Source organism: Dendrobium catenatum, unplaced genomic scaffold (assembly GCF_001605985.2).
Source record: "Dendrobium catenatum unplaced genomic scaffold, ASM160598v2 original_scaffold_254917, whole genome shotgun sequence".
In the NCBI taxonomy this organism is placed as follows: domain Eukaryota; kingdom Viridiplantae; phylum Streptophyta; class Magnoliopsida; order Asparagales; family Orchidaceae; genus Dendrobium; species Dendrobium catenatum.
This window is the reverse complement of record NW_021573316.1, coordinates 446,506-472,956: the sequence shown is the minus strand read 5'-3', so window position 1 is coordinate 472,956 and position 26,451 is coordinate 446,506. Positions and strand designations below refer to the sequence as shown.

Sequence of the window (26,451 nt, the reverse complement as noted above, 5' to 3'; positions counted from 1 at the left end):
ATAGATCATGACTTTTTCTTAGCTAATTTCTGTAATTTCTTTTCTTGTATACTTCTGATTTGTCTTAATTTGCTTTCATAAATAGTTCTTCAACCAATTCGTGCTTTCATAAATATGGACAGGGCCTGGCTTTCATAACAAAACCATCATTACACTTCGCCATCACTTCCCTCAATGTCTACGCTGAAAGCTAAAGTTGATTTCAGGGATCACTGGAAGCTTACTTTGCTTCTTTGGATTACTATAATACAGATTTTGGAGGACAAAACATCAGGAAAAAGTTAAGATTTCTTTACAAATAGCTGGTTATATGTAATGAGAGCAGGTGCTCAGAAATTCAAAATTTATTTGATAATTAGTTAAATTTTAAACAATTCAAAATCACAATTTTTATGCTCTACTCGTTAATGCTCACACATAATAAGTTTAATTCACCTCAGAATGAAAAATTGAAGCTCGCAGCTCATTCTGATTTTTTGATTGAGAGCTTTGGTTGTCACCCACGAGGTATTGGATTGTGTATGTAATGTATGCATGAATTTGTCTTAATTGGCTTAAAACTTTTAAAATAATAAAAAAAAAAAACTTTTTGATCATGTGATTCATGTATAAATATTGAGTAAATATTATAATATAGAACAAATCACCTAATTACTTTCAAGCTTCACATAAAAATTGAAATATATCATTCATGTATGATAGTGAATCAATATTTAATATTTTATACCTACCAAGGGGTTTTTTCCAAAGCATAGGGAAACACAAACTATTTTCCTTAGGCTAAAATAAATTAATGCATATGTTTGTAAAATCTTTCAAGTAGAATGAAACTCGATACATCTACAAAAAAATTATTTGATCAACATGAATCTCCAAGCAATGTGCGAATTGAAATTGAATTCATGGCTATTGGAACTCCGATTTTAACAAATTTATAGTCGAAATGAACACCACGATTAGACAAATCCATGAACGACACAAATGATTTGATTTAAATTCAAATGAACAAAAAGCAAACACTTGAATCATACTTCAAAGCTTATGGATGTCAATTGAGAGACCAAATAATCTCCAAATTTTGTGTATTTATAATCAATCAAGCAACTCGATTAGACAGATCTAACACATCCAAGATTATTCTATTATAGCTTCATTAAGGAATTCAAATGCTAGATACATGATTTATGATCAAGGGATTAATATGGAATTATGGATTGTCCGATGGAGTGGTATTATGGCTAAGTTAACTAAAATGCTTCTTTTAAAAAAGCTATAAATAAGGTTTCATTCTTTACATGAAGGAGGGTTCAAGAGCTAAGAGAGTTTAATGAACAATATTCATTTTCTAATGATCACCACCGACGACCACCATCATTATTCACTGCCAACATTGCCATATTTTCGTCATTGGAGTATGATAGGAAATAGTAGGAAAACAGGAAAATAATTGCTGTAATAAAAAATTATGTTGATTAACCAAGAAAATTTTTATGTTTTTATGGATGAAAGCACAAGAAAAGCACTCTAGATTGTTAGGAGATGAAAATAAAAAGCAAAATACAAACAATCCTCTATTTGAGAGAAGGATCAATCTCTCCAAAACTCTGTAAAAGCCGCTAGAGCCCAAGACACTCAAGAGAAATTCAGAAATTAGTCAACAAAAAGATGTCCTAACCCTAATACAAACTCCTAGTTAAAGCAAATACAAAAATAACATGAAAGGACATTGACTCTTAAGGTTCAAGAGGCCGATGCCTGCTGTAATGCAGGAGCCGTCGACCCACATGTTGGGCTGGTGCCTGCTGTAATGCAGGAGCCGTCGACCCACATGTTGGGCTGGGTGGACCGGTCTCGTCGTATCAGACTATTAGTGCTTGTCTATTAATATATAGCTTTGTCGTTTGGCTTTAATTATCAAATTGTGGACATCTAATTATTATAATTCCAACAAGTGGAGTCAAACATTTATTTTCAACTGTAAATAATCTCATATACTTCAATTATGATGAATGTAAATCTCTTATATCTCATTTTATGTAGTGGATTTATTTCAAGTATATCAAGCCCCATAAATTCTCCCTTCCATGTTTTTCATGTAAAAATTTTTGATATCTTATAACTTTTCTATGTACATATTTAATTTATGTCCAAAGCTAAGATACTAAACATATGCTCTATGCTGAAGATGTTTTAACACGCAATAAAACATAACATAAATATATAAACTTTATTTGATATGTAGATTAGAATTTCACACAATACTCTAAAATTAAGCGCATCAACGTTATATCATTATTAGATGGATGATATCCTTGAAAATTAAAATAAATAAATAAATAAAACTAGAAAGCATGAAATCAAACTAATTTATTGATATATCATCAAAAAATTATCCTGATCGGGCACGAATCTCGAGGGAAAATCAACCCAGAAACTTCAAAAATTAAATACGGGATCACCTGAACCCCGATTTCAGTAAACTTATAGCCAAACTGAGCGTCTCGGAAATACGAACCCAACGACACCAAAATCGACTCAATGTGAGCCCAAATGAGTCCAAATCAAGGACCCGAAGCGTTGTTGGAAGATTCAAACCACAAATTGAGTTATCAAATGGTTTCCAAACATGACGTGTTTATAGTCGAATCGAGCGGCTCGACGAGGCAAATCCAACGAGCCCAAGATCGCCGACTTCTGACATCATTAAGACTTTCAAATGTCTGATGAACGGTCCATGATCAAGGGATTCAATATCGGCCGTCCACTCAAACCACTCCCGATTTGCCCCTAATCTCTCATCTATTTACAGGTCATGCCACTCCAAACAAATCGATAAATAGACCCCTCATTTATCTTGAGAAGGGGAGAAGCAAGAAGCAAGAGGAGAAGAGAAGAGAAGAAGATTAGGAGGGAAGAACTCCTCTTCGACCACCGCCGGAGTTCCGTCTGAACTCCAAATGACGCCGGAATTTTACCTGACTTCCACGGGACACTAGAATTCTGCCCGACTTTCACGGGACGCCAGAATTCTGCCTGACTTCCACGGGACACTAAAATTCTGCCCAAGTAACGACAGAGTTCCCCCCTGACGGCAATACTCCGCCCAAGTGATACCAGAGTTCTCCTCGGCTTTCAACAGGCGTCAGATTTTTACCCAACGCTGAACTTCTACCGGTTATCAGACTTTCGCTATACGTCTATCTGAAGATGGATTTCATTTTATTGTTGGACTTCTACCTGACACCGACTACAGTCTTTCAGACTTCTGTCGCCCGCCGATTACGGTCCTCCTGACTTACGTTGCCCACCGACTATGGTCTTTATGACCTCCATCGCCCATTGACTACGATCCTTCTAACTTACGTCGCCCACCGACTACAGTCTTTCCGACTTCCGTCACCAGCCGACTACGGTCCTTCTAACTTACGTCGCCCACCGACTAAAGTCCTTCCGATTTTCATCGCCAGCCAACTACGGTCCTTCTGACTTACTACAGTTCTTCCAACCTCCGTCGCCGGCCGACTACGATCCTTCTGATTTACGTCGTCCACCGACTACAGTCCTTCCGACCTCCGTCGCCAGCCGACTACGGTCTTCCTGACTTACGTCGCCCATCGACTACAATCCTTCCAACAAAGCGAATACTACAACAATGACTCTTTGTATTCCAACATGTAATGTACTTCATATAATGTACATCAAATCCAGGTCTTCCCCCAAGGAAGGGCCTCATTTGTAATCAATTGCAATACTAATGGATTCATTCAAATTGGGCTAGGCCCCGTGGTTTTTCCCCTTTTAAGGGGTTTTCCACGTAGAAATCTTGGTGTCTCCTATGAATGCTACACACTCTCTTATCTAATTGTGTATCGGATTTTCGTACAATGCTAAGACATTAAACTTTATATTTATCTACCGCCGCTAAGACTCATGGACGCAACATTTATATTAGAAAATTTTTGTTTTAAATCACCCTGATAAAAAACAATTAAAATATATTTTTAAAAAATAGTCTTTGTTGCCTATCCTAAACAAAATTTTAGGCTAAAATTTTTTCCATTTGTATGACTCTATTCAATTTAGCTAATACTAATACTCTGATTTTATATGATACTTATTACTTAATTAATATTATTTTTTAAATGAAATGTATTTTTATGCATAAATTTTGATATAATTGTGACAAAATTTTATATTAATAAAGAACTTTATTATGATGAAGAACTTTTAATAATTACCATATCAGTGATCCATTAATAGCATTAAATGAAATAATTAAATATATTAATAATTTTATATATGAATAGGAAGTAAAAAACTAAAAATAGTAAAATACAATTATTTTTCTGAGCATATTTCTTTTCGGCTCGAGATATCCTCTTACCCGATCTGGTCGTCTGCCACCGCTGCGGGCGATGGTGGTTCAGCCGCTAGGTCGGTCAACAGAGCCCATGAATGAAGTTTAAGAGCAAATGAGGAGGAAGTTTTTCGCAGCTCTGGTTACTTGACTCGCTACTATCTCTTATTTGTATCGAAATCTCTTCAAAATGCTTGATTGTCGATGATGTTAAAAAGGATTCTGTTTTGATAATTCTCCCTCTGCTCCTTTCGTTCATTTTCTACATTCTGAAGCTTTCGCCTTGAATAGATTAAGATTCTGTTAGTTTTTAATGTGAACTTTTGCTTATATGTGATAGTCGTGATTATCTTTCGTGAAATTTACATGAGAAGGGATATAGGGCTTCTTATTGGGGGATAAATTTGGGTTTTCTTCTGTTTAAATCCAAGAAAAGCTCATTAAGGATTTCTAGCGGTTTTTACTTAACAGATATAATAAGGTTAGAAGTTGCCGTATAATGAAAAATGATTCATTTAAATGTCGTTGAACTTTGAATTTTGCTTTAGGAGCAAGCACTACGGGCATTGAGGATGGTGGCGGTGAAAATGAAGGCCTGTCCTCTTGAGAGGGGTTGTTTTAAGAGGAAAAAACATGAGATATTGCTGTTAGGGTTTCTTATTTTATGATAAAATTGAGGTTTCTTTATTGTTTTAAGCTCAATAGAACCTCCTTGAGGGTTTTTAGTGTCTTTCACCTAGGACAGGGCTAGGATTTTCTGTATAATGGCAAAATTTTAAACTTAGGTGTATTAGGATAACTCTTGTAGAACTCTTTCTTGCTGCTTTTTTTCATCTTCCATAGGGGGTTCCGTGCCATAAACCTACAAATCTATGGAGTTCATACCGTTCACTCATCTCACTCCTTAACTTGTAACTTCACAATAGCACCCCTAGGAGGATTATGCACTATTATTTCTAAATTATTTTTAATCTCAAGTTTACATCTTTTATGCCACCTTGAGTCTATAGGGAAGTCTTTATCTTATCTAAATTATCACATGCACTAAGTATTTATAATAGGATTATGCACTATTTATTATTATTATTAAGGGTATTTATTTTTATTTTATTTTCCATTATTTGTCTCTTATTGCTTGTGTGTGGACACATTTATGCTTGTGCTAAGATTATAATTTAGTAAAGATGTAGTCATTACAAATCTTTCTCCTTTTTAATGATGCACTATTAACGAAACTTATGTGGCTTGTGCTCGTATGTGTGGTGGTGCAAGCTTGATAAAGTAACTTGAACCCCAAATTTACTTGCTAGTTGAGTTTTCTCGATGGCAAGTTAAGTCGCTATTTTTATTTCTCATGGTGGAGGTGACTTGTTTCTTATGTAACCTTTGTGTGTGTGTCTCGGTGTTATTTTTTGTGAAGTCTAATATTTTTGTTGCAGTATATGAACAAATTCTCTGTTGCTCACCCTCTCCCCTGCCCTTGTGGAAATACTTAAATAATTCCCACTAACAATATTGACAAATCTTGTCTTTGAGATTTCAGCTCTTGTGGGTGGTACATTCTTGTTGTAGATGGCCAATATGAATCAACCTAGCAGACTGATGCCACTAGTGCTTGGCTTTGGAAATAATTACGTGATGAATTGATGTAACCTCACTTCTGGCTGTGATTATATTTCGGAGGTTTAGATAAAAAACATTTCTAAAGTTTGATGATTTATTGAGTTAACTATTATAAACTAAAGAACTTCATTCTCGAAGTGTATTAACTATTAGGTAATTCCAAGTTTCCAACAAATAAGAAGATTTCATTAATGCTATTTGTCAGTTGGAAATTCTTCCAGTGTAGATAGGCCTCCACAATAAAAATAAGTGCTGCTATTATTTTCTTATTTATCATCTAAAATTTTTTTTATGAGTGCTTTCCAGTATCATTGCAATTCCAAAATGCTTCTTTTCCTTTCAGGAAAAAAATGTAAAATGGAGTGGAATGGACACGAGGTATAATACACAAGCTCTATTTGTGTCTGTAATTGGTCACTTTATGCAGGTGCCTGTTGGCATGTAGCTAATAAGAAAAAATGACTGAGAATCTGTTTTCACATTAGCTGGAGCTATTTGTCATTTATTGAGGGTATTTGTCATTTCTTGCTTTGATTATCAGCCAACACTTGTTAAGAACATCGGAGAAAATATTTATTAGATAAATGACTTGATATTAGCAGAATAAACATTGTGTATAATATATGATTAAGAATTGCAAGTTAAGATTGATAAAAGATCAAATGATGTTGAAGTGTGATATTTCATGAAACTGTTACATAGGAGAATGTTGATGTCAATGAGATTATAATTTCTAGAGTTGGTGTTGGTTGGTTAAAATGGAATGGAGATATAGCAGAATGGTATTATGATATGAGAGTGTTGTGAATACCTACAAAGAAAATTCCCTAAAACTTTGATTTGACTGGTTGTGTTTTATGGATTTGATTGTTGGGCAATATAAAAGCCACAAATAACTAAATTATGCGTGAAAGAGATTAGAATGTTATGATGGAAGTGTGAAAAAAATTTAAAATATATGATTGAGAAATGATTTTATGTGGGGGATTATAGGAGGCGTCTATTGAAAATACAGTAGTTGAAAATAAATTGGGTGGCTTAAGCATATAAAAAAAGAATCTAGGAGATAAACTTATTTTGGAAGGATCAGGAAAAAAATTGTTTGCGAAAGGCATGGTTAGAAGTTGTGCAAACAAATTATTGCAATGTAAATTTAATGTCTTAAACAACTCTCAATACGGATGAATGAAGAATGAGGATTCATTAAGTTAGTTGAATAATGCTATTCAAAGACCTCGACCAGTCCCACGACATTCTTAATTTTACTCTTTTTTAAGAGTCGTACTTATTGTCATAAACAATGACTTTTGGTAAGAAGTCCTACCTTAGCATCTATTCCATCAAATTGACTTTATACATGATAAAACTTTTAAGTATTGTTAAGAAAGCTTGTGCAAGCTATTTATGTTTCAACCTTTCTGTCATGTTATTTAATCCAAACCAACAGGTGTAATGTGAGCATTTATCTTGCACTTGTAAGTATAGATATTCTGTTGTCTACAATATAAGCCAGCATGTGTTTTCTAAAATCATATGGATTCCTTATTAGATGCTAGTTTAGCTAAGCTGAGGTCTATATAGTCAAATCAATGAGTTCTCCAAGGTGTAAATTGATGACTGACAGACTAAAAGCTCTCTGATTTTGTAGAATGATGTTGCACTGGCAAAGTTGAAACTCTCTTATCGGGTATAGAAGAATTTAAGGATAGCAAATGATGGCATTAGGTTGAGTTAAATTTGTTGTGATCCTCAATAATATGAGTTTGTTAACTTGCTAGTGCAAAGTGTCCTATGTCTTCTTCATCCTCTCCTCTCTTCTTCTTGGGTTTGTGGCTGCTTTTTCATCTTCATTTGAAAATGTTGTATTGTTATTTAGGACAAAATAAAATCACTGCTCACAGTGAGAACAAGCTACTTAGTTTTTTTATGCATTATATTGTTTTTTTCTCATATTATTTTCGAATAACCTGGAATTTATATGCTAATTTTTATAAAAGCTAAAGTAGCATTACCATCAATCAAGGTATAAGAATCTAATTTAACTTTTTAATTTCTCAGTAACATATTTAATTACTTGAAATATGCTTCAAATCTACTCCATTCAAAGATGTCTGAGGATAAGAGTTGCTATACCCAACACCGCAATACAATCATATTTTAATATCAAATTGAAAGTAATGTTGCATAATGCTGTGGAATCAGTAGGATTTTCTAAGATTTTTCAGTTGGCTTGCAAATAATCTGTAGTTTTTATTATGTGACTAATGCAAAACTTTAGCCAAAATAATGATATAATGGTCATGGAAAATAGATTTACTATGAAATTGATTATCAATACTCTAAATAGGTTCCCTTGCAATCAAAACTTCTATCATATGGCTTAGCCTATATGTTTTCTTGTTTCAGTTTTAGTTTTTACTCAAATATATAGCAATGTTAGTAACTTTATTGTTTTTAATAGAATAGCAAGTTCATTGTTTTCAACAGAATAGACGGAAAAAAAAAAAACAATTGGATGGCTTGAATCCTCTTCATAGATGCTGAAATCAGAGTCTATGATGTAGGAACTGATTCCCTAATTTGGTGTTGCAACTTCCTATAGAATGATGAGATTAGGAGGTAGGTCATCACTCCCATAAATCCTCCTGTATTTGGAGCCATGAAAATATGGACATATATGATGGAAATAAGAAAGAGATTAATACAAATGAACTAAATTGATATTCAATTGAATTTCAAATTCTAGATAAAGCTATATTTATTACCAACTAATTCACTAATAAGTGTAATAAAAATTCAATTATCTCCTTAAAAAAGAACAATGTAAGATAAATCTAATCTTTTTAGTTAGAATATGAGAACATTCCTTAGAATTTTCTCTTATGAGCTGGTTGGCCATGGAGAGATTAGGAGAAGCATTTGTGGAGTTTAACTTGGCATATTCCTTGATTCCTCAGAATGGTTTTGACTCGGTCATCATCCTTAGCTTTGCCTCTGCCTCCTTTCTAGGAGAATTAGTTGGACTCTTCCTCTCTCCTCTTCTTTAAGCAAAATTCTTTTTTTTCATGCTTGATTTATGGAGTTAGTTTTGACTTATCTAATTTCTCTTTAAAAATAATTTGATATGTACTTGTTATTCTCTCTCCTCTTGTGTAGAGGTTAGAATATTCATTGGATTTAGTCTTGCCTATCTTCATGCTTAACTTGAATTGTGTACTTTACTTTTGACTCATTAATTTTTACTTTTTGACTCCTTAATTTTTTCTCTTGGACTTTACTTTTGACTCTTTGCTCTTTAGGATAAAAGTTATGTCTGCTCTTCTTATTTTTATCCTATTTAGCTTGAATTAAGATCCATCATAATACCAAAGGTCCTCTTGCTTAATTTATATGCTTGTTTAGATCACATTTGCCTTGATTTGAAATGGGTAAATTTATTTATTTTTTGCTCACTTAATTCAATCCCAATAAGGTGAATAAGGGTCTTGAGAGCCTCCCATCTCACCTAACCTTCCAAAAGGATAGCGTGTGTATTTGTGTGTGTGTATGTATGTATATATAACTAATAAATAACAAGATTTGACAATGTATCATATACTATTAGAGCTCAACTAACTATAGTTAAAAGAAGCTACTAGCCTTTTGAAATTACTGAACACGCACATTTATGCTACAAGTTACTGAAATTTAAGTAGGATATAACATTTGGAGTACCTGCGCTTACTAGGACTATGCAAAATATCAGATCTGATTAGGACACCTTGATGAAAGTACAAGAGCTTTATAAGTTTTGTGCTTTTGCAGAAAATTATTCCAAAACTTATGGTTATACATAGTTTTGGGTGCTTGATAATTTTTACATGTGATTAAATGAGTATTGTGTGAATATATTATTTTTATGAGTTTCTTGATGATTTTTATATTGATTGGGGCCTCTCATATATATGTTTTCAGCAAAACTTTACTCATGGTATTTTGAATATTTCTGCAGGTTTGCAACCTTCCCCTTCTCCTCAGCTATTGTTAAGTTCATTTAAATTAGGCAAAGGTACTTAAAGGGGTGTGACATCGCTAAGGTGCCATGAATTTGACCATACTCTCTTGGCATTTCTATATTTTATAAAGCTGAATTAGTCTTTGTCTTTGTTATAGAAGAGATGGAGAATTATGTTTTTTTACTTGTAAGATTTATTTATTTTTTTGCACATACTTCTTGCAAAGATTTTTTTTAATGATGACATTCTCTTACAAGTTATATGCATTCACACAAATCCAGCACTTCATTTACTCCAAGAAAAGTGAAATGTGCATAGTTTGTTCCTACACAATTATGCATTGAATTCATCACTTCCACTTATTGCAGTAGTCTGTAAGGAATGTACTTTTGCAACAGATGAAATCACTGTGTAAGGTGTTATAATTATTATTTTAGATAATCTATCGTTAAATTTATCTTTTTTGTAGAGATTTAAATTGATGACATTTATGCTTCTGTGTAGATTGCTATTATGTTAATCCTACACGCATCCTTATTGGGCCTTTTGCATAGATAAAAAGTTGCTAATGGTGAATTACTCTCCATTCTACTAATCATCTCCTCAATTTCTTCAGGCAAGGCTGCCCATAGTGGTTGTATAATGGCAGATTAGTTCTAATTTTGAAGAATACAAATATCACTACAGTTGATTGAATATGCCAAGCGGAGAAAAGCAACCCCCAGTTTCAGCTAAAAAAGTTGCTTTAAGAGATTTGCCCAGTGAGATAAATAATTTTGCTTCTAATCCTCTTGACTATTCCCCACTTAGGGATAGGGGTTCTATTACTAGCACTCCAAAGTTATCTGGAACTAAAAGAGAGCAACCAAGTAGTCCTTCTACTCCTCATCCCCAACAACATAGTAGTTACAGTGGGCATCTAGTATATGTACGTCGAAAGCTAGATATTGAACCAAACAAGATATGTGTAGAAAACGTGGAGTGCACTAACCCTCTTGTGAGCAATTGTTGGAAGGATCAATCAAGTGAGAAAAAATCGCCAAGAGAACAGGAGGCAAAGTTTTCTGGTGTTTCTACTCCGTTGTTGTCACCTACCTCTTTCATTTCACCTTTGAGATCAGAACCTCTACAATGTACTAGGAAACTTGGGAATCTAATGCCTGTATCCCTAACAAATCATACTAGCGTATCCCCAGCTCTTGAGTCTGAAACTCAAAGCCAGGGTGAAGGATATTGGAAAGAACGGTTTATTCGACTGCAGATGTTTTTAAAAAATTGTGACCAATCTAATCAGGAGAAATATATTCAGAGTAAGTAAATGGATACTGGATATGAAATTCTTTTAGTACATCAATAATCTATTTATTCATTGATTTTTTTATGGTGTTTAGACCTTAGATCACTATCAGCAGCTGGCCGGAGCATGCATGCTGTTGAGCTAGAGAAAAGAGCAATACAGCTTTTATGTGATGAAGGTATTCCATTCTATAAAGTCTTATTGTCTCCTCTATATTGCCTATTTTCTTATTCATTTTTTGCCATAGAAATATGTTTTACTATATTATGCTCTTGTAGAAAGAAATTAGTAGCAGAGAAATATATCTAGCTCATAACAACAAGATGATGTAAGGAAATCAACTAAATCTTAAACAATATATCAATACACAACACAAAATTGAGCTTTGTAAAGTGAGTGAGCGCTGTTTATTGGATTCTCAGTTTCTTTTGAGATGTGATTGTCTTGATTGGATTTCATCTTGTTCTCATTTCTTTTGCTTTGTTTGGGTTCAAGATTTCATATGGACTCAAGTCCGTATATGGTTATTCATCCCTCCCATTTAGGGAAACACTCCGACTATGTATGTCTCTTAGCTTCACTCTTTATATTTGTTTGCTTTCACATGTGTTGTACATATGGTTGTACATAGTTATTTGTTTGGAGTTATATTTAGTTAGGATACCCCTTATTCATCACCTTCGGTTTTATCGAGTAGACCTCAATTTAAAGATTTGGGTGCCTTGACTATGATGGTTCAAATCAAATGCTACGTTGTTAATGCAAATATTGATTATTGTTAGTAATTATAGTTTAGTTGTGAGAATATACGAAGAGCACATCCTCTTGTGAAAAAACCTTGGTTTACTTCACCAACAAAAGGCTTATCATGCTAAATAGATTGAATTGCGCAAAAACTCGAATTATGGCCAGTTTTGATTCAAGATGTAATGGACGTGAGTGATGACAACTTAGAGTTATGGTACAAGCTATTTAGTTTTGTCACTTTGTGAGAATGAACTTTAATTTGCCTAGAGGAGCTGATGCCATATTTTATAATATGTTAGATTTTTAGTAATTTATGATTTGTGGTGGCACTAAACCTATGTAGCTTTGGGAGTCTTTTGATTTTGTGAAACCTTAGGATGGATGTTTAGATCCTCTTGGGTGGGTTGGTGCCTTCAAACTTAAAGATTTAATTTAAGAGTAGGTAAATAGATGTGAAAATTGCACCAATATGTTTCACTCAAATGACAATATTGCATTTATCAATATTATTTCTGTAGGTCATCCTCTAGAGAGCCTTTATAACAATATCCAAAGGAATATTTAACATTGTTTTCGTAGTGTTTTGAGAATTGCTTTGTGGAGGTTTTACATGATATTGGAAATTGGTCCCAGAAGGGAATTATATCCTTGTGGACTTCTTGGATGTATTTTGTTTATTTGACCCTGTGTGGGGTATTTAGGATGTTAGCGATAGGAAATACTTGATTTCGCAAGCAACCCTGAGGGAATACTTGAGTTCGCAAGCAAACCTATCACTAATTGGAGAAAAACAGCGAGAAAAGAGCGAGAAAAGAGCAAAATAAGCTCCAAAACGATAGATTGCAATAAGGGAAGCAAAGAAAAAACAATATGAAAGAAAGATACAAGTGATCCTCAATTCGAGAGGAGGATCGTCTCTCCCAAATCTCCAGACAAGAGAGTCTAGGGCCCAAACACCAAGAAACCCTAACTCTCAACCAATCAAAACATAAAATCCCTAATTCCCTCATGCACTTTAATACCCAAACCTTCCTAATACAATTTCCCTCCTAAACCCCAGCCCCTCCCCCTCTATTCAATTTTCAAAAGTAATTAGATGGGGCGGGCCCCATCAGTTTTGGCAGAACAGCCAAAGGAGGCGGCTTTGTTTCGCCTCCTATAGTGGATTTGAGCCGGTCTGTTGACTGGCTGGGCCGGTTCAACGTAACAGTTAGTCACCTTTGGGGACATTTTACTTTTCTTTTAGGCCCCTTGGGGTCTTATTGGTGCTTTGGCAAGCCAACTAGCATATCCAGGGACCATTACTGCATTAACAACTTATCAATACACCAATTTGATTTTTGGTGCCCAAACAACTTGATTAATGCATAGGACATCATCTTGATGCTTCCTTAATCAGAAGGGATTCAATACCCTAACATGTTTTTTAGAGCAATGATGAATAATTTTGTGAAAATTTTTATAGATTTGTCATAAAAAATAAAATAGCATTGACTGAAAAAAAATGCACAAAGACAAGTATTTATGTCTATGTGAGATTTTTTGAGATTTTAAGAGTTAGAGAAGATATTTTGCTGATTTGGTTAAAATTTTTTAAATAGAATTTTAAAAATTAAGATCTCAAATAATTGAGGAAGCATTTTGTTTTTAGTAATTAAGATAAAGATGATTTCCACATTATACTAACTATAGAGGAATCAAACTAATTAGTTAGAGAATGAAGATATGGGAGCGAGTAATGGAATGTATGCTTAGAAAATCTATATTTTTTTGTAATGGATTTGGTTTTATGCCTGAAAGATCTACCATTAAAATGATTTTTTTTGTTAATGTTATTAATGGAAAATTATGGAGAACCAAGAGAAGATACTCGTATAATTTTTATTGATCTTAAGAAGGGCATAGGATTGAGTTTCATATAAATTAATTTGGCATGCTTTAAAGAAAAAGATGTGTCAAAGATATGTTGACATTGTTAAAGATATATAAGATGAAGCACTAACTAATATTCATAGTTGTGGAATGTGGAGTGACCCAAAGTATTCAATTATTGAATATTTATGTTAACTATCAACATTGAGTTCATATCTTTTTGTTTTAGTTATGGAGATACTCATAAAGGATATTAAAAGCTAGATGCTTTGGTTTATACTTTTTGCAGATATAGTTCTTATTGATGCAACTTCCATTAAAATCTGTGAAAAATTAGTTCAATTTGAGAAATGTTTAGAAGGTATAGGCCTTAGAACTGTAGAATAAAATCTAAATATATTATATATAATTTTAATGCTTGATGTAAATAATTATCTTTCAATATTATTAGATGGTAGGGGGATACCTTTATGCAATAAATTTAATTATATTGATTTATTATACAAAAGAATTGGGTGTAGATGTAACTTACACTGTTTCACCATTGGATAGTTAAAATGGAAAAGTACCTCCAAAGTTTTATGTGATATGAGAATATCATGTAGATTTAAAAATGAAATTTATAAATCCATAATAAGTTGGTGATGTTGGATGGATTGAAATGCTAAGCTATTAAAAAGTCATTAATATTTAAATTAAGTTTATTATAAATAAAAAAGTTAAAATATGTGTGATGAAATTAAGGATGAAAGAAATGATTATATCAGAAAATATTTTGGAGTGATATCTAATTTACACAAGTAATTGAAAATAAATTTAAAATGATTTGTACATGTGCAATGAAGAGTAGAAAATGTGCCATGATGTCATTAGTATCAGAGGAATAGAAAGGAAAAATGGTTGACCTAAGATTACATAGATCAGAAGTTGTTCAAAATGATATGCGAAGAATAAATTTAATATTTCAACTTTCAAGTAATATTCAATACGAATGAATGAAAAATAGATGTTACATAACATTGACCGCCCCAAAGAGTTCACATAAAGCTAATGATGATGGGATGATGACGAATGGTCTGATTTCAACTTAATCTGACCAATAAACAAAATTGTCTCAAGGCACTAACCCATCTTGAGCCATGGTCGACCTCGTTTCAATCTGATATTGATTTAAGTTAGGGTTGACTTTTTTTATTTCAATTTGAGCTAAAAATCAATATGTTGGATTAGCTTGCTATTGTTTAGGACAAGTTATTGGTCCAAATTACAAATAAGTATATATATATATATTCAATAATTTTAAGACTAGTTGATGATTACATCAGCAGGAGATTTTGGCGCGTCTATCATAGGAAACAACGTTGATCAACGGCTACGATTATGAATCTTTATTTGTGATGCATTTATGTATTTTATTTTTATTCATGTTCTGGTTTACCACTGTACTCCTGAGAGGGATTAGTTCATATTGTAGCCTAGAGGGCAATTTCGTCTTTGTGTCTTTTGTTCATTGAGGCCTATATATAAAGGCCCTAACTTTTGTATTAGGGATGATGATTGCTTAATGAAATTTTCAGCACTTGTTATTTCTCATTGTTGTGAGTTCTTGATAGTGGAGAAAACCCTTAGAGAGGGCCAAGCAATTCCCGTCAGCCGCCGGTAGATTCCGAGCTTGTGGTTTGTATCCGTTCTTATTCCCCTCTCCCTTTCCTTCGTCCCCATACTGCCGGCCATCCACATCCTCCCCCAACTTCCGTCCTAACCTCTCCCCTTTACCCCACACCCGCTGGCCAAGCCTTCCCCAAGCCCCCAAACCGCCGGTCTCCTCCCCAACTTCTTCCAAAACCGCCAGCCTCTCTCCCCTCTCCACCTCAAGCCGCCGGCCTAACTAGCCCAAGTCCAAGCCGCCGTCCCCTCCTCCCCCACAAGCCCTTGATTTCAAATTCAAATTACCTCTTAAACACCTTCATAATTTATCCTATTATTAATTTGGAAAGTCTCTTAATTTGAATTTAAATGAGATTTGAAATTCAAAACATTCCTAATTAATAAATCTATTTTAGGAAGTCCCCCAAATCGCTCCCAATCTGAAATTAATCGGGATTTAATTCCAAATCCCACATTCATTGTATGAAGACACATTCGTTGTATGTGGACACCTTTCCTCTCTCTCCTTTGGCCGACCCCCTCTATTCCCTCTCTCTTAATTAATTCTCCCCATTAATGCTCTTAATCAACCCCTCCCCCCAAGGTGTGTTGCCCCTACTTATTCCCCCATTAGAGGAGATTTGAATTTCAAAATTATTCCCTCCTCTCCAATTATAAAATCTGAAATTTATTAAATTTCAGATTTTAATTTATTTCCCCTCCAACCCCTAAACCCAAAACCTGAAATTAAAGCGGCCTCTTCCCCTAGCGTTGGCCGACCACCCCCAATCCCTCCCTCCTCTCATTTTCTTCTCCCTTCATGCACCATCCAAGGAAGAAGATACACAACCCCGGCCTACTCCCCATGAATGGTCGATTTTGAAAAAGACCACGGATTTGTATACGATCATCAATGACGAGTAGATGTGTTGAGATCACCCTTCTTCGACCTCAACTTGGAGATCAACCACACCGTTGACGACTACGTTGACTGGATCCTCTTCACTTTGACGACAGCCATCGAGCATCAAACTTCCGGACAGTGGCAAGTTCTTCAACATCCACCGACTTCTTGCCTATCGTTAGGCAATACTTCAGGCATCTTTAAGTTTGTTGAACTTATTCTTCTGTTAAAACAACCCTGAAAAGAGTGAGAGTGAGGGGAACTCAAGGTGAACTTTCTATTTGTTAACCGGTAGATTTTTGTTACTTTTGCATCTAGCTTTACTATAATTTTGTTGTTATTTTAAATTTCCCTTCTAACCTAGTTTGTAACTGCATGCCAGCGCAAAACAACAACGAAGAAATCCTAGAATCTAATCTTGTGAAACATTAATTTTAAAATTAGCAAGCTTAACCATTGTTATTAAAATTCCTACAATTCCCTCTATGTTTCATATCACTAAAACTGTATCTTAACATTCTGATAATTTTTTTCCAATAACAAATTGTCTACTGACGTGCTAAATGTACTGAAGAGCTTCGAAATTGACATCACAACTGAATATTTTTTCCTTTTCTGCAGGGAGAGAGTTGCAAAAGATGAAGGTTCTGAATGTTTTGGGTAAATCCTTACCTGACTCGCAGACAAGTCTGTCCTACCCCTTTTCACCGAGCCTTAGCTCTAGAGAAAAAGTACTTTAATTTGCCAGGCTTTCTTGTGGTTCAGAAAATTATACTAAATCCTCACTAGTGTCACTTTGCATGAGAGAAAAAGAGAAATGGGATTAAAATATTTTTAAAAAAGAATGAATGAAGCTTAGATATATAATTTTTTTCTCCTCTTTGTCTATTTAGATGCCTAGTATCATTTGTTGAGTAGGAAATATACTTCTCTCCCTATTCTTCCGATAAGATTTGGAGAGTGGTCATTGTAACTGATCTCTTAAACTGGAAGAAAGTTTGTTTGTCGAGTAAAAGTAGGATTATTTATTTGTTCTAACTTCTAAAATTTGTTTGTGTATTCATTAAATATGTTCCAAGAGATTATGTATCTTTTGAACTTTTAAGGAGTTGTTTTAATGTATCATTCACCATTTTTAGCTACGGTTAGTCTCTGGTTTTAGTTTTTTGGGCTTTTGAGCTTACTACTTAAAAATGAAGCCGACCTTCTCTACATATAGTTTGCTCTGTTATCTCTTCTCTACCATATCAAGCATTTTGCAATCGATGTTTCGGTGGTGATTACTATCAGTTTGTTTAAATGCCTCAATGAGTTTTGCAGGGCTTTGGTCATAGAAGAACTTGTTTTCAAAGCTCAATCCATGGAGAATGCCACTTCCTTAAGAGGTTTGATTCTTGATTTTTTTCTTGTTTCTTAAATAACTGAAGGTTATTGAGAAAGAAATGTTGTTTTCTGATTTGTAATCTGTGTTTTGAATCTGCAAATCATCTTTATCTTTCCTTCACAATTTAATGAAGAGATTACATCCAGATTGCCCCGTATATGTAGAGATCTTCTTAGAAATGGAACCACGTAAGATTTTTTGTTCTCAATGTGATTTGATTCTTGTCGGCAAAATGAAAATTATAGGTGCAGGAATTGAATTTTCAGTCTCTGGTTTTTTGAGTAAATTTTTTGTTAATTGATATGTGTATGTTGTTATGTTTTGTACAGATTTTCAATGTGCAGAAATTAGATTTAGTTCATTATAATTTACTTAAATCTATTTTCTATTTGTTGTTTACCAATTTTGATCGAAATGTTATAGTTTATTGAACCTTAATGCTAATTTTTTAGAAAGAACTTATTTTACCTTGTATATATATGGGTGTCAATATTTGGCACAACCTGAAAATCTGATCCGAACATGATCCGAAAATTCCGGGTTAGGGTCAACCCGTTTAAAAAAAAAACCATAAAGACCAATATACTGTTTTGTTGAATCTTGCTGACTTGCTGTTAATTAGCAAAAGAGTTTTGGTCATCTTTCTCTACTTGAATTTTTATGATTGTTCAACTTTTAGCAAATTTTATTTGTTTTCTTCATCTTGGAAGAAATAGAAGCAAGATGATCAAGGTTTCATTTAGGATAATTTTTAAGCTTTATTTGAGATAATTTTTTTTTTAATCATTTTTAAAGCAGTTTTTTAGTGTACTAGAAAGTTTCTTTAAAAAGCAGTAAGAAAGTCAACCCAAACGAAACATTTGGACAACTTTTTTTATACTTAAAGTATCTTTTTATAGTACAAAAATTTTATTTTTTGTTCTAAAAAGTTACTTTTAAAAAACAGTAAAAAGGTTATCCCAAATGAAGTTTAGTCGTTATTTTTTTTTTATTTATTTAAAAAAAAAATTATACTAAAAAACTGTATTAAAAATAGTAAAAAAAGTTGTCTTTGTTTGTAACAATATTTGATTACTAATTTTTTACTATTTTTTAAAAAAATTTGTACTTAAAAGCTATTGTATAAATCAGTAAGAAGATTATTTGCAATTAAATATAAAATAATGCAACAAAGCATTTGAAGTAATATTTTTTATAGGCCGAGTGAATTGAATCTTTCCTAATTTCTGCATATTGTAACATTGTTCATTTGATTTTTCAAAAATTTTAAAAGTATTTCTAACAATCTTAAAAAAAAAAAAAAAAAACTCTTTAACTTCTGAAGAGAAAATAGGTTACTTAAAGAAGCTCAATGTTTTTTATTACTGAATTTCTTTTTATTAATATTTCATTATACTGGCTTTGTGGTTTGAATTTATAAACGAGATTTCAAACATGAGTGATATTCCTTCATACATTAAGGGTAATAAGACTCAAAAGCAAAGAAAAAAACTTAGGCTTCGTTTGGGACGGTTTTTTTATTTTTTCTAAAACTCTGTTTTAGTACAAATTTTTTTATTTTTTAACTAAAATTATGTTTTAAAAAGCAATAAAAAAGCTGTTCCAAACGATGCCTTAATTATATTGACATATTCTCTTATGACGATGTTAAACTCTATAAAGATCATATTTATGATTAATTTTATTTAAAAAATGCTCTCAATTGAAAATATAACTAGTCATTATGTATATTATGATTAATTTTAATTACTAATAAATTACGATAAAGAAAGAAATCATTAAACGGCAATAATGAACCTCAAATTTTAGGTTTCATTTATGGCCAACTTTCTTACTGCTTTATAAAATAGCTTTTAGTATAATAAATTTTTAATTTAAAATTTTTTTAAAAAGCTGTTTTAGAAAGTAATAAGAAAATTGTCTTAAATTAAATCTTAATAAAAATATTAATTAGCATAAATTCTTCATTAAAAAAAAAACATTCTCTCTTAAAAAAAAAGTAAAATGAATAATACATTCTCTCAAATTCTCATTGTTCATTAACACAACAAAACATTTATTAGTATTTAAGGTTGATGAGTAATAATACTAATAAATCTTTGGCTAAAAAACAGTTTATGGCAAATTTGATCATGACTAATTTTATAATCATCGTATTTATTTTAAAATAAATATAATATAAATTTTAATTAATTAAATATTCATTAAACTCGCTCAAAATAAATTAAATAACTATAACATTTATCTTAATCAACTTTAGGTCGATTTTTTTCTCATTAATTATTTGGTTCAAACTCATAAGATTTGAATTCCTAAAGTGGAAACATATTTTCTTAAATTATGAATATTTCTATAGATGATACCGTTGATAATATGAGAAGTCAAACATTTCGAAAACTTCTAAATAAATTCCATTAAAAAATAATTTTTTCATGAAAGCACTTTCAATGTGTTATCATTAAAATAGGGGTGTTAATATTTGACGCGAACCAAAAACCCGACGCGAACCCGACCCGAAAATTCTAGGTTAGGATCAAACCATTTTTGAAATGAGTCGGATCAGGTTCAACAAACTAACCCATTTCAAAAATCAGGTCGGTTCCGGTTGACCTGAAAACTCAGAAATGACCCGAATTGATCCAAATTCCGACCCGCTATACACGAAACGCCCGATAAAAACGTGATGACCAATCTGCCCATCGTCGCATTAGAACGCAATTGAATGTTTTTACTTTGCAACAAATTTGAGAAGAAAGTAAATCAACTTCATAAAATTTTAGCCAAACACCCAAAAGACAGATAATTTGCATGTTAGCATTTTAGTTCATGAAATAGAAGAGGGAGATAAGAAAATAATTGCATGAAAGGATTCTATACTCCAATTGCACCATGAGAGAAGAGATTAGTCTTCAATGATGAAAACATGTAAATATTTTATCTTCTGTACAAACATGGCGTCCAGTTATTCTCTAATTCAATATATTTGATGAGAATGCACAGGAGTAAAGCCAAAGTAGAAACTTATCTATGCTGACGCCGAACGTCGTCCAAAGATCAACCAAAATGCGCCACGTCACCCCTGTTCCGTACCCGGCTCGGTACTGATGACGTGGCGCATTCTGGTTGGTCTCGGGTCTATAAGCGTCGTTAGGCATCCACATAAAATAACTACTCAAGAAATTGAGGTCGACATATTTCTAATTAACAGTGAAACCTGGAAGGCGTTCTGGTATCACAGAGGGGAGAAGAAGATGGGGAGCGTCTGATTCTAGAAGTTTCTGGAATGTAAGGCTGGGTTGCCAGAAAATTGATGGCGAAAACAACATCGGCTATGATGGGTCGGAAACGGGCCTGTTCCTGGAGACACATAGAAGCTATGACAACTAAATGGCGAAGAGCATTCTCTGGATATCGGCCTCTAAGTGATGGATCCGCCAATTTCTTGGACCGTTTTTCCTCAAAGAGAAAAGGCCACGCCTGAAGAAAAAAAGAGAAGAATAGCAATCATAAGATAATGTGAACAAATGCAAGTTGCCGTTGAAGAAATTTTAAAAGAGGAAAATGGAAATGATAAAGAAATTGAATAGAAATTAGCTTTCACCACTTCTTTGGTTGTAGAGAAGTTGAAGTGAAAGATATTTTTGATTTTTTATTTGGTTGATGACATATTGAGGCTTTGTTTGGGATGACTTTCTTACTACTTCTTAAAGCAATTTTTTAAGATAAAAATTAAAAATTTTGTACTATAACGCTATTTTAAGAAGCAGTAAGAAAGCCATCACAAACGAAACCTGAGTTTTTGTTTCCTGACAAATGCATCACAACTATGACCAATAATTTTTCTATGTAATTGTCAAAAGAAAAAAGCAAATTTTTAAATTTTATAGGTAAATCTAATTATTAATTAATTATATTAGAATCAAGCACCCAATATTAAATTAACAAGTAAAGTGAATTTATATTAGCTCCAATTGTAAAAAATCATGTGACCAATAGAGATTTTGGACAAAATCTCATAATTGTAACGCCATCATTTATACACAGAAAACACAAAACCTTAAACTTCTTTACAAAACTCACAGTAATAATTAAGACTGAATAGTTTTGATGGCTATCTTCCTAATAATGAAATAATATATTTTAACTTTTAGAAAAATTTCTCTCTGACACTCAAATATTGCCTATTTATAAATTTAACACCCTCCTACATCATTTCATCCTATGTTTGACTAGATTAGTGCTCACCTTTGATTGAGACCCTAGGGTTTGTCTAGGGTGGGTCCTTAGGTCTGGGTCAATTTGACCCATTTTGGATTTAGTTGACCTATGGTTTGACTAAGAGTCCTAAATGAGAATTTGACTTTTAAGAGGGCATAATGGAAAAAAAAGATTCATGTAGCCGACACCACTAAGTGGAATAAAGACTTGTTGTAGTTGTATGGCCTGACTAAGATTTCGTTTGGGACAGCTTTTCTATTGCTTTTTAAAGCAACCTTTTAGTAAAAATAAATAAATTTTTATACTAAAAAGCTGTTTTAAGAAGCAGCAAGAAAGCCGTCCCAAACGAAGCGTAAAAGTCCTAGGTGGATCCCTAGGGCTAGGCGTAGATGTACATTAGCCCTAAAGTGTTAAGCATATGAAACAACAACGGTAACTTGATATAGAGTAATTGGAGGTAATGGCAAAAAGGCCTAAGTGATAACATCAAATACATAAATAAATAATAAATCAAAAGGACTAAAGTGGCATACCCATGTCACCAGGTTCTGCTCTGCAGCTGCTTTAGATGTGTCAAATGCCTTCCGTCCAGTTATAAGCTCCAAAAGAAGAACACCAAAGCTATATATGTCAGATTTCATTGTTAACTTACCACTCATGGCATAATCTGGAGCGCAATAGCCATAAGTGCCCATTACTCTTGTTGAAACATGTGTGTTGTCACCAACAGGCCCAATTTTGGCCAATCCAAAATCAGAGAGCTTTGGATTAAAATCATTATCCAGTAAGACATTAGCTGCTTTCATGTCACGGTATATAACAGGTGGATTTGCAACGCCATGGAGGTAAGCCAGCCCTTGTGCAGCACCAAGAGCTATCTTTATTCGAGTATTCCACTCAAGCTGGGCCATGGCAGGAGCTCTATCTGCCATAAAAAAGAACTGGTAAGCGAAGAACTTTGTCAACACAACCAAACCAAAACTATAAGCAATGGAAGAAAAAAAAAAAAAGCAAACTTAACTGACAAAAGTTTTAATGAAGACAGTCAGTAAATGTGAGGATGATAATAAGCGAGTCGTTATAAGCTCTTTATACAAGGATTGAAAGAACGCTGGGAAAGAAGCTAGTTAGCTGGAAGGTTCCAAACAATGGACAGATCCCAACCGGTCCTTGTTAAAAAAGTGCTAGAATAAACTAGTATTTTTGAGACACAAAGTTTGGAAAGATATCAACAGTTGCATCTACATTTCACTGTTGAGAGTAGTTCACGATATAATCAAAACATAAAAGAATTTTCTGATTATGAATTAAAAATATATTAAATAAGTTTAAATGAACTTTAAACTTATAAAATGATGAAATGTGTTGAAGTTTGAAAAAAAAAAAAAAAAGAGAAAACAATAATCAACTTACAAGGTACTTGTAATGAACTTGAAAGACTGCTAAGAAGCTCCTAGGACACTCGCAAATACTCAATATATCAGAGAATACACAAATGACTTTAACTTGTGATGAAAATGAACTATGATTGTTCCTCTATTGATAGCACGAAAATTGATTCACCGTGCAGCCCAACCTACCTAAAATTCAATTATATAAAGATGAGAAAAGTACGGATGTGATAATTGTGTTGAGATTCCAATTCGTGATGCTCGTATCCATGTCCGCAATTCAAACAAAATACGAGCAAAAATGAACCTAGAATGCAAAATCATGAGTACGATCCAATGACAACACATTCACATGAAAACTGCCACGTCAGACCCTTACATATCTAGTTCACATGAACGCCTCTAAATAAAATAAATTGGATAAATATGTTGCACGTCATGGGTGTATGAGTGCCGTAAGCAATGTAAATGCTAACTATTAAAGAAAAAAGAATCTCATGCATATCAAGGGAATAAATCGTACGCCATATTACGAATAGTGCATCCCATAAATGAATATTCTCCAAAAGAGACAAAGCAGTACACTATTGCACGTCACAGATTGTATAACTAATTCAACAAAGTGCGCGAGGCATATCAAATCATAGAAAAAAAATCTAACCACGCTTCTCCTAATTGTAAGTGCAAATATAATAAAGACATACAAATGCATTAAGGAACTTATAAGCATACTGCTTTTTAATTATGTAAGTACATCAAAGATCATGCAATTATGCAAATGCATCAAGATATGTGTAAAAGCATTGTACAAGTATGCTACGAAATATACAAGATTTTCTTAAGGATATAGGAAAACAAAAGAAAAAAGCATCCATAAATTTATTGTATATCTTCCCTCAAGCTCCTTATTTTTGCATTGTTGGCTCCAAATACCATGCTTTTTTCCTTGACCTTGAAAAAGTAGCATCTTATTACAATATAATAAATAATACAACCTAACTTGGCAGCAATAACATTTGCAGGAAAACACAACTTATCAGCAAGGTTAAATGTACATGTATCAAACATTCTCAAGTGGCAAAAAAAGGGAAAAGTTAGAACAAATTTTGCAGGGGAATTACCACAACAAAACGTGTTCGGTATCAAAAAACAGTAACAAAATAATAATACCACACAAAACGATATACAAACGCATAGACCAAGATTTATAGTAAGAATTCTTACGAAAAAGATGATCTTCCAAGCTTCCCATTGGCATGAACTCATAAACCAAGAGTCTTTGATCTCCCTCGATGCAGTATCCAACCAAGTTAACAAGGTTTGAATGCTGCAGAGTGCCCAAGATGAGAACCTCAGTCAAGAACTCTTTGGCTCCCTGCAGCCCTTCAAGATTCAGCTGCTTGATTGCTACGGCCTGCTTGATTGCAAAATGAGTCATAAAAAATTTCCTTTGGAGAAGTTCACTAGGCAAAATAAGCGAAACATCAAAGAATCAAACCACTGGAACTACAACTTTCCTGGCCTGATTCTAGTTTCCCCCTGTAGACTTTTCCGAAGCCTCCTTCCCCAAGCAAATTGGACTCCTTAAAATTTTGAGTGGCATTTGCAAGATCCTTGAAGGTGAAGGAAACCACACAGTCAGCAACTCCCCCATCCATAGACTGGTTTTTCCTGTGCTCTATGACTCAAGAAAAAAGAATTAAGAAGCATTTTTAAAATAAGAAATACGAAAAATAAATTAATCGTTAGGTTTCATCATACCCAATGATTCAGCATGACCATTTCTGCTATCGTCGATCCTTCTGCTCGTCTCTCTCCGGCATGGATGGCAACAAGAAAACAAACAGCCCATCCGGTATCTTCGCTAACCAAAATAAAACTGCTCAGTCGGAGTCAGTTAAACCTAATTCTCCATCATAATTTGGATTTAGATCTAAGAAAAATCTCCCCAGATGCCCCAGTCCATTATCGGAGAATTAGACTGTACACCACTGTTCTGGCTCGCAAAAATCACACTGCAGAACAGTCTAAGGATTACCAGATTGCCTCGATTGAGATCATAACCACATCCCAGTGGCTGTTTAGTAGCAGGATTTGAGCAGGACGTAGCCTAAATCCTGCCAAACAGCAAAAATAACAACTTAAAATCCTACAGAATCTTGCATCCCGTTTCTCACCCGTTAAATCTTAAATCCCGGATTTAGTAAACCCTGACATTGGCCGGATTTAGCTTAATAAAAGGTTTTCAACATCATTGGAGCACAAGTAACAAGCAAAATCAAAACTTAACTCATTCTAACTCATTCAGCCAAAAACAACTTTCAAAACCCTCAAAAACAAAGGGCAGCCATTGCTGAAAATCGCAAACCAGAGACTTTTAAACCCAAGAAACAAGAGGGAGTGGGAATTACGACACGATTGACGCGGCCAAGCGCTAGGAAATGAGAAATCTCACCCCGCAAGGAAGAAAAACCTTCCAAGGGTTCCGGCGGAATCTGCGCCACCCCCTTATTCTCAGTGGACACCAACTTGTTTCTTGGCTGTAAGAGAGAGTCCAGAAGTATACGGTGGGCGCCTACCAGATGCTTGTAATAATGTCGTCGCCAGTCGGTCGCTGCAATTTTTATTACCACCTCGGTTGGTTCGGCGAATTTGGAATTCCGCGGCATGCAAGCATTAAAGGCATTGCTTCCCACACTGGATTTACCTATCTCACATTTATTGGATCATGGCGATCCGGTGTAGGGGTGCCAAAAAACATGAGCGGGTTCTCTAATTTTATCCGAACCTATTGGGGCGGTGGCGGCGGCGTCGGGTGGTGGACGGCGGTGATGGGATGGGCTGTGCTCAAATGAGTTTGATTGTGGCGAAAATAGTTCTGGTTGTGTTAGATTTCACAGCCTATTTATTAAATGGGTCTAATATAAGTTTACAGGTGAATCCATTTTTTACTCAAAATAATCCCTTTAATATTTTTTTTCTTTTTTTATCAAATATGTTAAATTTTATAGTTAAT

General features: G+C 33.8%; 2 protein-coding genes across 7 annotated transcripts; one reads left to right on the top strand and one right to left on the bottom strand.

The window, feature by feature from the left end:
* The first annotated feature begins 4,346 nt into the window (after positions 1 to 4,346).
* On the top strand, positions 4,347 to 17,584 carry LOC110103549. Of its 2 annotated transcripts, none has more exons than XM_020832318.2 (5): positions 4,347 to 4,499; positions 9,972 to 10,028; positions 10,592 to 11,285; positions 11,367 to 11,450; positions 17,064 to 17,584. In XM_020832318.2, the coding sequence occupies exons 3-5, from the start codon at positions 10,673 to 10,675 to the stop codon at positions 17,180 to 17,182; spliced, it is 816 nt and encodes a 271-aa protein (XP_020687977.1). In that variant the 5' UTR covers positions 4,347 to 4,499; positions 9,972 to 10,028; positions 10,592 to 10,672; the 3' UTR covers positions 17,183 to 17,584. The 2 variants fall into 2 exon arrangements, with proteins under 2 accessions (XP_020687977.1, XP_020687978.1); XM_020832319.2 differs by having other exon boundaries at positions 9,972 to 10,056.
* A 3,109-nt stretch (positions 17,585 to 20,693) lies between these two features.
* LOC110103548 (probable serine/threonine-protein kinase PBL21) lies at positions 20,694 to 26,303 on the bottom strand. 5 transcript variants are annotated; one of them, XM_020832316.2, is made up of 7 exons: positions 25,847 to 26,303; positions 25,474 to 25,552; positions 25,197 to 25,294; positions 24,953 to 25,113; positions 24,660 to 24,849; positions 22,578 to 22,969; positions 20,694 to 21,303 (listed from the first exon to the last, which is right to left on the bottom strand). In XM_020832316.2, exons 3-7 carry the CDS (start codon positions 25,285 to 25,287, stop codon positions 21,028 to 21,030), a joined length of 1,110 nt encoding a protein of 369 aa, XP_020687975.1. In that variant the 5' UTR covers positions 25,288 to 25,294; positions 25,474 to 25,552; positions 25,847 to 26,303; the 3' UTR covers positions 20,694 to 21,027. The 5 variants fall into 5 exon arrangements, with proteins under 5 accessions (XP_020687975.1, XP_020687974.1, XP_020687973.1 ...); XM_020832315.2 differs by having other exon boundaries at positions 25,891 to 26,303; XM_020832314.2 differs by having other exon boundaries at positions 25,197 to 25,552.
* Positions 26,304 to 26,451: the final 148 nt, after the last annotated feature.

Excerpts from the sequence above, each read along its gene's own strand:
- LOC110103549 (XM_020832318.2), top strand. The coding sequence starts at position 10,673 with ATGCCAAGCGGAGAAAAGCAACCCCCAGTTTCAGCTAAAAAAGTTGCT. Across the intron at positions 11,286-11,366 it reads TCAGGAGAAATATATTCAGA|ACCTTAGATCACTATCAGCA; the intron begins GTAAGTAAATGG and ends TATGGTGTTTAG. Across the intron at positions 11,451-17,063 it reads ACAGCTTTTATGTGATGAAG|GGAGAGAGTTGCAAAAGATG; the intron begins GTATTCCATTCT and ends CCTTTTCTGCAG.
- LOC110103548 (XM_020832314.2), bottom strand. The coding sequence starts at position 25,287 with ATGGGCTGTTTGTTTTCTTGTTGCCATCCATGCCGGAGAGAGACGAGC. Across the intron at positions 22,970-24,659 it reads CTTGGAAGATCATCTTTTTC|ATAGAGCTCCTGCCATGGCC; the intron begins GTAAGAATTCTT and ends TTTTTATGGCAG. Across the intron at positions 21,304-22,577 it reads AGCAGAACCTGGTGACATGG|GCGTGGCCTTTTCTCTTTGA; the intron begins GTATGCCACTTT and ends TTTTTTCTTCAG.